The 13997-nt window shown below is 39.9% G+C and overlaps 1 protein-coding gene across 2 annotated transcripts in view; it reads right to left on the bottom strand.

The window, feature by feature from the left end:
• Positions 1–13997, bottom strand: part of LOC134557564 (neural-cadherin-like) — a 59986-nt gene that overhangs the window by 30744 nt on the left and 15245 nt on the right. For both annotated transcript variants that reach the window (XM_063410677.1, XM_063410676.1), the window contains exons 3-9: positions 12930–13155; positions 10291–10495; positions 8496–8607; positions 7049–7298; positions 4137–4279; positions 1653–1825; positions 526–694 (exon numbers count right to left, since the gene is read on the bottom strand). In XM_063410677.1, the coding sequence (XP_063266747.1) occupies positions 526–694; positions 1653–1825; positions 4137–4279; positions 7049–7298; positions 8496–8607; positions 10291–10495; positions 12930–13155 (1278 nt within the window). The remainder of the gene's footprint in view (positions 1–525; positions 695–1652; positions 1826–4136; positions 4280–7048; positions 7299–8495; positions 8608–10290; positions 10496–12929; positions 13156–13997) is intronic.

The raw sequence follows: 13997 nt of genomic DNA, 5'->3' as shown, positions 1-13997 counted from the left end.
TTACAATTTAAGTTTAGAAAATGGAGGTAAGTACAAACAAAGAGAATGAGTTTCTCAAAAAAATATTTCTTTTGAAAAGCTGTAAGTACAGGGTAAAGAATGTTTCAGAAATTCAGCCTGAACTTAGTTTTGGCCTTCTAAGATTTAGTTCTTTTGCTTTTTATAAGACTTCTGTCATTGGGATAAATCACTTAGATGTCATTAGCAACGTTGCAAGATAATGTGCACTTCAAAACATGTTTGGGTTTTTAGATCCAGTTACAAAAGTTACAAGTACACAAGTTACTTCACAAAGCAGAACTTCCACTTTTCAAGGAAAACATCAGTTTTAGTTCAGTACTGGACATGTATGAAACTTAGTTTCATGGAGAACTTGTTCATGCAGTTACTACAGTTTATATTTGGTCTGCTGCCAAAATACTAAATGAAAAGGCAGGAAGTCTGATTTTATTATCTAAGCCTTTCCTCCAACAGTGTTACAAGGTGGTTCCTCCATGCCACTATGAGTTCTGACATTTGCTTTACCTGTGTCAGGATGAATGCTAAATGCTGGCAGGACACCATCTCTGTGCATCAGGCCATATTTCACTACACCATTGGCCCCCTCATCAGCATCAGTGGCTTCAACCTGCAGAACAAAAGTCCCTGAAGGCTGATTTTCCAGGACAGAAGCATGTTCCCGATAATACTGGCACTAAGAGAGAGGAGGAGAAGAAAGAAAGAAAGATTTAAAAGAAGAGAAAAATCAAGGACTTCCCTTGCCATTTGATTTGAAGATATACTAGCAGGAGGAAAAAAGAATTATTTAGCTACACTTGCATTGACATGCTCTGCTGTTAAAGTTTTATCTGTACCATGATTAATTTGAATTTCCCTTGCTATTCTGTGGTTATACAAACAACACAGAACATGAAGCCACTGAGCATCTTCAGTTAATGCAAATATTTGGAGAAAAAGTTCAAGTTGCTTCCAAATGCGAATTTTTCTATATTAGCAAAGGTCTAATAAAAAAGAGGGCATACACTTGCCCAAACCACAGAATTGTTTTGATCAAAAAGGAATTTCTACACAAAGTAACTTTCTGAAGGAGAGGTTACTGAGAATTTTTAACACTGACATGAATAGTTGCTGACTTTTCAAAATATGCAACACTGCTCATCAACATCTGAGCCATCAGTACCAAACCTGAAATTTCTAGACAACAGATCTTCAGTATGAATTAACATTCTAAAACCAAATGCAAGCATTTATTTTTTACAGTACTTCACTAGTTAAGCTAAAACACTCATTCTTCTCTCTTTCATTAGTTCCAGGCATGCAATCATCAAAGGAAGCCCATGTAATTTAGGTATTCTGGAGCATTCTGGAACAAGCCCACTGCATGGACAGCTATGCCCATGGATTCCTGCTCACATGGGATTCCCAAAAGGGTTCACTTGGCCTCACCCTCTGAAGCACCAGAGATGAGGGGTGGTTCAGGGAACAGACAGGAGCTCACAGAGCTGTTCTGCCACAAGAGCAGAACAAATCCTGAAACCCTTAGGGAGGGATGGAAAAGACAGAACTCAGAGCAGGTCTTGACCAGCTCATTTGCTGCAGTGCCAACAGTGTTAAAACATTTTTACACGGTCCAGTACAAATAACAAATTTACCTTCTGAAAGATGGGTTTGTTATTGTTGACATCATCAATTTTCACTACAACCTGGGCAGTACTTGTGAGAGGATGGGGCCCTCCAGAAGCATTATCATCAGTAGCTGTGACATTCAGAACATATTCTGTCCCCTGCAGCTTAGGAAAGGGGCTTGCACGAAGTCTAATCAGTCCTGTAAAAACAACAGGTTTTGGGGGTTTTGCTGCATTAACCCATCCCCATTATTCTTCTCACTAGTAAGCATGACAACAAACCATTCTAGCTTGCCTATTCACCAATAAACCATAAGGCTGTGCTGTTTAATTTAACTACAGTGTTTTTACTGCAGTCCCACATTCAAACAAAATTAAGACATCACAACAGGTTTGTCTACAGAGCAAACTAAGCCAACAGCCACAGCTCAGCTGACCTGCACATAATGGCTTTCATCCATCTGCAGCTGCCACGGACAGCTCACTGAAACTGCTTCAAGTTTAGCTTCCTGCAGCTCACTCACACAGCACTGAGCCTCAGAGGCACGGGCTGAGAAACCTTCCTGCCACCCTCAGAACTGCCCACAGGACACAGCCTGCTGGGGGGGACACACAGCACTGGCAGAAAGAGAGGTGCTGCAAGAGCAAAAGGGAGCACAGCTGCCTGAGATCCTGCACAAAGGGGCTCCACCATCCATCACATCTGTTATTCATCGGGAATAATCACAATTGTCATCACAACAGAGTACTTTCACAGCATCAGTCTCACTCAATTGGCTTGAAAATGTACTGTTGTAGCTGCAGCACTTATCTTTGACACTCCTCCACTTGACCTCCACATTTCTACCACAAGAGGGTACAGACTATTCCCCTGACATCATTCCTGAAAAGAAACTGCTGTAAGCCACTGTATAAACTTTTATTGGTTTATTCAGCAACAAAAGCCTAAGAGTGCTTTGGGAAAAAAAAAAAAAGCTACTGTTCCTAAAATTAAGTTTCAAATACTATAAAATTAATTAGCAAAAAAAGTATAAATACATGATAAATACCTAAACATGATTTTCTATATTAAAACTGTGGAGCTAATCCCAAGAGATTAGCTATCAATCAAATGTTAAGATGCTTTGACCAAAAAATCTGTTTCTTACAAAAAAGATTTTAAGAAGTGTCAGGTATATTAATGCTGTAGCATTTAGACACTTTGAGAACCTTTCCTCCTCTTCAGGTGCCAAAGCATCTGTAGAAATTTAACTCTTAGAACCTACAACTCTATTTTTAAGTCAGAAAGGAATTAAAGGAGCTCACAGTAAACTCGGGGTCATGATTCAATGCTGTCAAGTTACCTGCAGTATTTTTGGGAACATTTCAGAATCTAACATTAATATTGCAAAACCATGATTGCACTGAAATTAAAATTTTATGTTAAGTGGACCCTATGAAATAAAGTGAAGGAATAACTAAGGGCAGCTTACTCCTTCCTATGTATTCAATGCTTCTGCTTTGGAAAATCTAAGTTCAGATTCAAAATACAAAGGAGTTTAACTGAAGTTAATTAAGTTAATTCAATCCTTCAATGGGATTTCAATTTGTTTGCCTGTTTCAATCTCAAAACATCCTCTTCTGTTTTTTCAAGCAATCAACAGCAAATAAATCCTATTAATTTAAAGGGATATGCCAACCTACTCAGATGTTGGTGTTTGTGCATTTTTTTAAAATTTCTTTTTACAATAAGGACACAAATGTAGTGGGAACCTTTTTTCTTTTCACGTTTTGAAAATATGTGACTATTGAAAAGAACTTAAAAGATGTAAAAATTGGCATTTCAGAACAAATGCCTTAAATTGCAAAGTATTCTTCACACATCTTTTTTTCTTATGCATGAAGTATTCTTGGCTAAACAACTCTGGTCATATGAATGATTTTAGCCTTAAATGAAACATATACTTCTTTAGTTGAGATTTTATATATTTTTACCTTCACTGAAATAAAACAGTGGTAGCCTCATTCCACCTACAAACACATCATTTTGTGTCAGCACAACACAGATAAGTTCAGCCAAGAAATGTTTGATCTCACCAGCACAATCAGGACATCAACATAAGCATGGGGTGGGAAAAACCTCATTTAAAATCTCAGATGTCCAGTTCTTATATTAAATTCTATGCAGATACTTGTCTGACATTTTGGAATGTCACCCTGTTATCAATAATAACATTCTCCATTAAGCTGCTGTCTCTTAAGCTACCTGTTATCTATAATAATGCCCTCTATTAAGTTACTGACTGAAAGCAAACACTGAACAGGTAAGAGAGGTCAATTATACACAGATTCTTGGAAATGATACCATTTTTTAATATTGTAAGATAGTAAATGCATTCTTTCCCTGCACTTATTAAAATTAGCTTCAAAGATAGTGTATGGTATTCAGTTTGATAATAAGACCAAATTCAAGGTGCATCACAACAGAATCAGCTTTATGACCACAGCAGCAAAGAGCTAATATATAATTACCTTTCTTAGGGTCAATTACAAAGTTCCCTTTCTGATTCCCAGACAGAATATCATATGTCACACCATCTCCATCAGGATCAACAGCATTAACCGTGGCAATCAGTGTGTTTGGGCCTGCATCTTCAGAAACAAAGCTCCTGTAGCTGTTAAAAACCCAGACAATAGCAAATTCATGAATTTAACCAGGATCTAATATATAGGGAACTCAGCTTTACAACACCTACCAACCACGTGTTCAAAGGGCACTGCAGGAATTTGTAATTTTCTGACACAATTACACTGACATGATGCTCTTTGGTTAAGCAGTGAAATGATAGCATTGATGATCTACCCAACCATCCACATCCTTCTGTTGTAACCCCCACATTTCCACTCCAAACTTCCAGCAGTACCACAGCCTTGGAGATGAGCTGTGCAATGAGACTTGTGCTAAATGCAGAATTCATCTGGGCTTTTTAATTTAAAAAAAAAAGAGCTTTCTGATTCACAGCCTCCAAGCAAACACTTGCTAAGTTAAAGCAGTTCTTGTTAAAGCATTTTCTGACAGAAGCCCTCAAAAGCCTTCCAGTGCTGTCCCTGCCCCAGCAGGACTAAGATGAGAGTGAGATGTGGAGGATATGTGCATAATGTCAGTTTTACAAAAATCTCTGCTCAACTCCAGACACATCACTGACATTGTAAGCTCTTAAGAGGCATTATCAGCCTAAGCTTAATGCTCTCTGGAGTAGAAAAGCCCTCTGCTTTAGCAAAGTCCCAAATATTTATTATTTTATCTGACTGGATTGAGCGTGTGTCAGACTAAGCATCCACCAGGGCTGCCCACAGCAGCTATCCCAAAGCTCAGCTGGAGGATGAACTGCAGCTGGCTGGGTGCAGCATCACAGATGCACCACTGGGTTACAGTGCTCATGTCACACTGGCCACAGGCTGAGAACAGCAAAAAATTTAAAGGAAAAGAAAATGGATGCACAGAAAACCTTTTCCTTTGCTCTTCTTGATGAGGTATGTGTGTTTGCTATGAAACCTCTACAGAAACAGCTTCTTTTCTTCCCCCAATTTCAGATGCAATGAAGTAAGAGAAGTAAATCTTTCTGCTTTAGCTCAGTCACAACCCTCAAGACACTGTCTTAACTCTGCATCTCAAAAGCAAGTGAACAGTAATTCTGATAATTTTTACATGAAATACAGGGAGAGAGGAGTTCAGAGGAGATCTCTGAAAAAAGAGAAAGTAAAAACTGACAACATGAAACAGAGTGGTAGCCTTAAGCATTTCATAACTGAGATAAAGAATAACTGTGATGAAAGGGAGCTCATGGCAAGGAATCATGAGTTTATACTGGGCTGTAAATCTGTTTAAATAAGAGGCTGGAAGGACATCTTCACCTAGATTTGTATTAGACTGCCACAGAGCACAACATTAACTGCAAACAGTCTCTCAGCAGGCCCCAATTTACATGTGTTCACAATGGTTCTATTTCATGGAAAATTTCAACTAAGTTATGTCTGAAATTTACCTCTGGGTTCAAGATTTTTTTTTCGTAACAGGAAAGATAAAGCAAAATCAAAGCCTAGTTAACCACAAATTTGAGATAATTTGTATTCCAGGAGATGAATTCCATCCCAATGCCTATCTACACATACACAACAGCAGTTTCCCTGCTATGCACAGAGAACAGAAAAGCTGCTTGTGAAGTTTGAAAATTTAAAATAATAATAATTTTAATCATATTCCTCAGTAAACTTTAGGTACAAGAGCTGGCAGGGATTTTTTTAAAATTATGTTTTCTGTTTTAAATTTGTTAGAGATGTTTAGAGCATCTTAAATAGTATCACTTGCTTCTGATTAAAATATTAGTAACAGATGCAGATAAATATTCAACATCTCTGAACAGCAAAAGAAATAAATAAATGAAAAATAGGCATCGGGGAAGAGTCAGAAACGTAAACCTGGTTTAGTATTTGAAAATATAAAGAGATCCAATAATAAATTACAAAAGATAAAATTTTCCAAGCCGTATCTCCTCAGCAATAGTTAGAAAAGAAAGGAAAGCACAAGATTTTGAAGCCAGAGGTTATCTGCATATAAAACAAGGACTGTCAGAAGGCTTTGATGTTTTGTTCAGCTAAACCCCAAGCTCAGCATCACTGAAATCTTTGCCTCAGTTTTGTTCTGAGCATTGAGTTTGTTCTGTTCTACTGTCAAGAGTAGAAGGTTGGTGCAGAAGCTGACTGGAAATTCCATCACTATGTCTCCAACATCAGTGCAAGTTTACAGCACTTGTGGGATTGCTTCGGATGCTTCTGAGTCCCAGCTATGGAAGAAAAGTGCTCACAGGTATTTAGAAGAAAAAAAAATATACATACAGTTTGTAGGGCAGGGGACTACGTGACATTAAGTGAACTCCACTAAATGGCATTTATCTTGTGGGTTTTGTAATTCAGTTGCCATTTAGGATTGTGTCATCTAAGCAGTTTTCTTTGACAGCTAAAACCAAGGATGCAGACTGCTGAAGCGAAGTTTAAACTGCCTAATTAAAAGGCAAAATTCCCCCATTTCTCTGGATGAGGGCTGATGGCAACAACTCTGTTGCCTGTTTTTTCTGCCTGATTTCCTTTGGTGGTGGAGGGCTGCTGCTGAGCTGCATAATCTGAAATTACTGCACCGTATCTTTCAGTACATACTAGAAAAAGTAAAAGTGCAAGATCCATCAAAAGAGATTGTCTATATACTACACCCTTTTTTTTTCTTTTTAATACTGGGAGTCCCAGAGTCAGAATATTAGCCCACATTTGTCAGTCCAGCTCTCAGCTCTGACTGAACCAGAGCCAGTTCCCATCCTGAGAGCAGCCTTCCAACCAAAATACAAAAAGCAACAGTACAAGATAACAGAGTCTGAAGAATACGTATTTACACTGTCTGAGAAAACTCGGGTCCCTCATCATTCACATTGGAGACGTGGATCCTGACAGTTGCAGTCCCAGTCCTGGGCTCTTCCCCCTGATCTACAGCCATGATGATGAACTCATAGAGGTGGTTGGGGCGCTCATAGTCCAGCCGTGTTGCTGGAAAAACAGTGCCATGAGGAGTGATGCTGAAATCTTGGCTCAGAGTGTAATACAGCAACTGGGCATTCTCCTTTGAGTCACAGTCAGTGGCTGTCACTGTTAGAAAAGAAGAGAAAGGCATTGTGGAGATCAAAGTTAGAGAATTGGAATGCTAAGTACATTTACTGCTACTGTAGCAAGACTTGACTTAGCAGGTGGTGCTTGAAATCAGTCAGGAAACTCTGCTATCCCTTGTGCTTTTTAGGGAACTAACCCTTACTTAAAAATAATTCATTACAAAAAAACCCAGAAGTGGAGTCCCTGGAAGAATTTAGATGCTAGATCTTGACTTTGTTGAAGAGTCCTGTACCATCAAGAATATATTCCCCCACAGAGAAGTATATTCTCACATCCACCTGACCTACACTTGCTGACTTAAAATCACTCAGATCACACACTATGCAATTAAAGGGGGAATATTTACATGTATTATTCAACTGATGCCCATTGTGTGTTTGTCAGATCCTATTCATAAACTACAAAAAATCTATGTTAAAAGCACAGTTACCAGACCAGTAACTGACAAACTACCATTAGTACAGGATAAATCACTAAGTAGAACAGTAGGAGGTTAGGAAATCCTATTTACCAGGGAAAAGCAATTTTCCTGCAGTTGAATTTCCTTTTCTCCCTCAAGATTTAGAGAAAGTTTATGTAAGGGTTAAAGACTAATACAAGGCCCTTGTACAACTGCTTAATTGACACAAATTGGTTTTATTGCTGCACTTTACAGAGCACCCCCACCTGAAGCTCAAGTTCTTGGTGTCACTGGGAAGAAATAAAATCTTTTTGTCAAGCATCCAAATAAAACCTCACACAGAACAGTTAAACTGTACAAGAGGCTTTTAATGCAAGAGAGCAGAATTCCTACAGTGGGCCCACACAGGACTCTCAGGACAGGCAGAGAGGGTGAGCTGAGGTGTCCATAACTTCTGATCCAGGATCACTCTCTTCCTTCAAGAAACGCAGCAAGACTGCTACCATGAGCCTGCTGCTGCAATACCAACCACAACAAAGCTCCGTTACTTCAAAATTCCACAAAGAAAATCTGTTTCTTTGCCTTCCTGTCCCCAAAATTGTTTGGGCTGTGGCAGTAGTAAAGAACTCTAACATGAATCTACAAGGTGTCATTTGCCTTCAGAGAGCTGCAGCTACCCATGCTAGGACAGGTAATTTTGCTTTCTGAACTGAATTTTAAGTAGTGCAAGGGAGAAAAATACAGTGAAGGTAATAAATGGCTTCAGGAGCACTAACCTTGGAGAAGTGCCGTTGTCATAGGAACTGTCTCAGGAACACCGACTTTGCTGTAAATCGACTGATGAAATTCGGGGGCACAATCATTCACATCTGTGATTACAACCAAAACCTTAATGGGGAAGAGGGAAATGTTAAACAGCAAAGGGAATCAAGGGAACAACCTCAATGCTCTGGAAACATCACGTGGAAGAATTTCCCAAAAACACACTTTAAGTCCTCGGCAGCCATAGGATAAGGTATTTTTCTTAGATTGCTCTTTTTCTGCTGAGTGCCATTGAAATATGACATTCCAAGGTACTAGCAATTGCCAAGTCCCTGACCCTGCAGCAATGTTTTCCACTCACCTTTTATCTCCATTGATTATTCCTCATTACTAATTTAAAGGAAAATGGACCATCTGCTTGCCAAGAACCCTTTTTCCATTATCTTATCTTGCAACACTTCTGTGATTTGTAACACTAAAAACTCTACTGCCAAGCATATTATATTTTAGCAGTATAAATCTCTAAGACCAAGTTCTGAATTCAATTACAGCAGCACAAATCAGATAGAAGACCTGATCTCCAGGGAAGTGGTCACAGCCCCAAGCCTGACAGAGCTCAAGCAGTGTCTGGACAATGCTCTGAGGCATAGGGTGGGACTGTTGGGGTTTCTGTGCAGGACCAGGAGCTGGACTCAATCCAACTCAGAAGATTCTATGGTTCTGGTAAACCAAGTAAGAGAGACAATTTTGCCTCTAACATCCTTACAAATGCTTTCTTATTCCTGTGTCAAATGTGAGCCTCCAGTTGCACAGCTGACACTCCCAACAGTACGGAGTGTGTAGGGGAGCCTTGCTGGTGGCTCATCCTGCTGCACCTCATGCAGTTATCTGTGGCACTCTGCACCAGAGAGCAGCAGGCAGAGGGGTATTCCATGAGCTCTGCAGAGCAGAGATGCATGAACTAGAGCTGCTCTCTCAACTATTGAGGCTGTATCAGTGTAAAGCAGGTACAAGTTAAACTACCTCTAGATTAAACATATTTGTAAAATCATCTCATAATCCCTTTTTGAGATTTTTCCGTTCTTCATCTTGTAGTACACAAGGGTGAAGAGAAACTATCAGGCTCTGGTGTGGCCCAGCCAGTGTTTGTTACACTGGCATACTGCTTCCTGTCTCTCTGTGTCCTCACACTTGATCCTAATAATTCTGTCTCCAGTTCCCTGTCTTATTTCCTGCAGCAGGAACAAACTCATATAGTATGCTTTTCCTAGCTCAGTGAATCTTGGAATCCAAATAACTGTAATAATTATATTAAGAAATATTTTTGCTGTCAAACAGCTTTCTAAAATACTACAAACCATCAGTTTTTAATATCAGTGAATTTTTCATTACTTTCTTGTTTTACGAGTTCACTTTGTGCCCTTTGATGCAAAACAAATAATTCTTTGTCCTCCTTTAGTTCTAAAGTGGAATAATTTCAAATGTACCCCATAGTTGATGAAAGTAGAGTAAGACAAAACCTCATGTCTGGCTTGGCCACATCCATTTCCATGTGTTACCAGACAAGGCTTGGGATCTATGATGGGATGGCATATTGATCCCTCAGAAACAGCCATTAGAGCATCTGCAAGAGTAAAATCTAAGAGTACCTAAACCACTCCTCAACATCTCCCAAAGACAGAAGGACTTTTAAAATGGCCAGCAGAACGCCCAGCATGGGGAAATGGGAGCTCGTGGTGAATCTGTGCAGAATTCAAAAGGATGAAGGGAAATGGAAATGCACCCAGGCTGCCAGATGGGAACACCTACCTCAGCAGCAGTGCTGGACTGCTCCTCATCCTCCTCTGCCCTGACCAAAAGGAGGTGCTGGTGGGGGTCACCCTCATAATCCACACTCCCAGTCAGACTGATGGCTCCAGTTGCCCCATCAATGCTGAACAGACCCCCAGGATTAGTGAGCAAACTGTAGCTCAGGGATTTCTTTTGATATGACACAGCAGTGACTGTAAGAAAGCTGCATTAAAAAAAAATATAAAAAGAGAGGACTCAAGGACATAATATGAGATTCTGAAAAATATGACAAAAGCGATGCATATCAGAAATGATGGTGCAACCCTGCAGGTCTGCTCAGAGGTATCCTCAATGCAGTCAGTGACAGCTGTATCTAAACTCCAAATTCAAGCATTTTGTTACACAGTGGTTCTGTCACCTTGGGGTTAAACAGATAAAGACAGGATTCTTGGAAGCAGAACACAGTAAGGATTAAAAATGCAGGAACAGAGGATTTAATTTTTGCTGCAACTGAATTTGCCTACTTCAACTTCCTTCTATGGTAGTGATGGTTTTCAGGCAGGAAAATAAAAGATAAAGCAAGATGAAAAAGATTTGTTTTAATAACAGCACAGTAAGTTTGCTGGAGTCCTACCATCCTAAAGTTCCAATAGATAACTGCAAAAGGATAAGAGCCAGGCCCTAACAGCAGTGTGTGTTACAGCTTACACTGGACGTATATTTTTAGCTCATCTGGCACTATCTTTTTTCCACTGAAGTCCAACGTGTTTAAAGCCTTCAAGTGGAAACACCCACAGAAAGAAGTAAAAGAAGAAATTTAAAACTGAATGTTTTTAAAGTATTTAAACCAGAAAACTAATTCCTCAAGTTCTCTTGCTTTAACATGCAAGTTTCTTAGGAAAAAGAATTCCATTTCCCAGGAGAACACACCAACATGATCCTGTGGCAATTACAGTCACAAAAACACAAACTCATTTTGTGCAAACTCCTTTTCCTCCCCCCTGCATTCCCATGCTGCTGGGTCTCATTTCCCTCTGGTGCACTACTGAATCAATGGACAGCACTGCTGTAGGTCATTATCCCACTTAATTTTCACCTGTATTTTCCTGTGCTGAGGTCTCACAGGCAGTTCCAGCCAGTGCATGGCTGCATTCCTGCCCACAGGAACCATTTTGCTCTCCTTCCAGCTCCCTGCTGCATGTTCAGGCCACCTCTCCTCTCCTGCCAGCACTGAAAATCTCAAGGCCATGCTGGGAGCACATTTAACAACACAACTGAGAACTTTTTTGCCTTTTTTGTCTTTGTATCTCCTGGGCTCTGCCTGCCCATGCAGCTGTGGCTCGTTGGTGTCACAGGCAGACCAAGGGAAGGGAAAGTTTTGATGATGCTCCTCTGCTCTGCAGAAGCCTTAAAAGAGGCTCCAATCAGGAAATCCTAAACCCAGAAATCCAGTGCATGACAGCAACTCTGCTCTGGTTTGGGGAACCAAAACTACTACACCTGCATAGCTGGGTCATTGGTCCATTTAAATATGAGAACTTTAGGATTCTAAATGGCTGTTTCTGGCCAACACATTACAGAAACAACTTCCACACTTTCATTGTGTATATTCAAACCTTTTTAGATGTAATAACCACACAAAATTCTTCGTTCCTTTTGGATATTACCAAGTCATTTGATCACCTGACTAATCTACTATTGTCTAAGGTGTGCAAACCTATTTCTAATCGTAATAAAAAGGATATGAATGATTTTATTTTTAATTCTAAATGTTATTGAACCAAAGACAGAAGGTACCTGTTAGATATTATAGTATTTTGCAGTTATTCCATTTCTTTTATGCCTGTGCAATTTAATTTTATTGCAGTTTTAAAGAAAAACCTTATCTACTAATAATTAGTTTAAAATCTTAACAGTCCTTTGTTATTTAGACACTGTAAAACAATATTGCAGACTGAACATTAACACCACAGATAATACAATATGAATAATAGTTGAACTGCCAGAGAAAGAACACGCTGACTGGACAAAAGTATTCTCAGTTCAAGTGGAAGAGAAAATATTTGTTGTAAGAACAAAACTGTTTGGAAAAGAAGGCACTGAGTATTCAGGTGGACATTACTAAATGTTACTAACATTTTCTGTGATATTTCAAATGACATGGTTATACAAAGGATGGAGAAATAAAATGACAAGTTCTGTGGCATCTTTATTTTAGCTCAGTTTGTCATGGTGACGAAGACAGGAAAAAGAACCTTGGTTTTTCCAATTTTCACTTGGTGGAAAAGGCACTTCTCCAAATTTTACATGCAATATTAATGTATTCTTTCACACAGGATATCTTTCTTCATGATGTAACAGTACTAATTTGTATTCTGCATTTTGTTTGAAAATTAGGAAACAATCAACATCTAATCCTATCCACATCCCCTCAAAAAGCAAGAAAGCACAACTCTTCAATATCACTTTTCCCCGTAAAAGGGCGACTAAAACAATACATCATCAAACTGTGTCTGGATCACTTCTTTTTAAAAACCTGAATTGCTTCTCACAGTATTTATTTATGATTTACAAACAATACCAAGGCTCTGGGGAGATCACACAGGAGTCAAAAGCAGGAGCACACCGTGCCTGCATTCTCTGGAGCTGTTACTTACGGCTCTCCTGGAGGGGTGCTCTCAGGGACATACACGAGGTACGACATGTTGGTGAACTGTGGTGCTCGAAATCCAGCAATGACAGACACAGAGGCTGGGGACCCTCTGCTGCCAAGTTTATCTGCTGCCACTACGGTCAGCAAATACTCCTTGTCCCTCACCAATGGCAAACCTGTTGTTCTAATCCAGCCAGTGTCCTTCTCAACTTCAAATCTGTCTTCACCACCTAAAAGGAACACATCCACAAACTGGCATCAGCAAGAACATTTTTACATGATTAAAATTAGGAGGGGAATACAGTGCTAATTCCCAAGTGGGCTTTGGCTTATGATCAGCATGTACACTAAGGTTCCAAGGTTTGTTTAGAAGTTAGAAATCAGTCATTACATTCATCATTCATGATTGCATTTCAAAATTCCATTTCACTCTCTGGACAATTATCACTCTCCTTTATCATTGAATTATAAAATAGTTTGGATTGGAAGGGATCTTAAAGCTCATCTCATTTCACCCCCTGCCATGGGCAAAGACACCTTCAACAAGACCAGCTTGCGCCCAGCCCCAGTGTCCAACCTGGCCTTGGGCACTGCCAGGGATCCAGGGGCAGCCACAGCTGCTCTGGGCACCCTGTGCCAGGGCCTCAACACCCTCCCAGGAAATAATTTCTTTCCAATATCCCATCTAAACCCACCCTCTGTCAGTTTAAAGCCATTCCCACTTGTCCTGTCACTTCAGGCTCTTCTGAATGGCCTCTCTCCATCTTTCTTTTATCCTTCAAAACTCTGCTGTTGCTTGACCCCAAGTATCCCTTCTCCACCCAACAAACTCCTCCTCCACAGACTCTCATCAATACAGTCCCCTCTTGCCAAAGCCTTGGGATTCCTGACTGCTCCAGTCTCCCTCATCCCCAGGGATATATATGGGCAAGAACTCAACTTTGCAAAGAAATCTGTCCATACATCAATAAAAGCTGACTTTTCTCACACACAAGCTGAAGGTTTATGAACCTTTTGCACGAAGAAGGGAAAATAAAGCTGAGGATAAAAAAGCCACAATAGTGAGGCGTAA

This window comes from Prinia subflava, chromosome 13 (assembly GCF_021018805.1).
Source record: "Prinia subflava isolate CZ2003 ecotype Zambia chromosome 13, Cam_Psub_1.2, whole genome shotgun sequence".
Lineage (NCBI taxonomy): Eukaryota > Metazoa > Chordata > Aves > Passeriformes > Cisticolidae > Prinia > Prinia subflava.
Note: the sequence above shows the minus strand (reverse complement) of the source record. Positions and strands in the feature narration are given on the sequence as shown.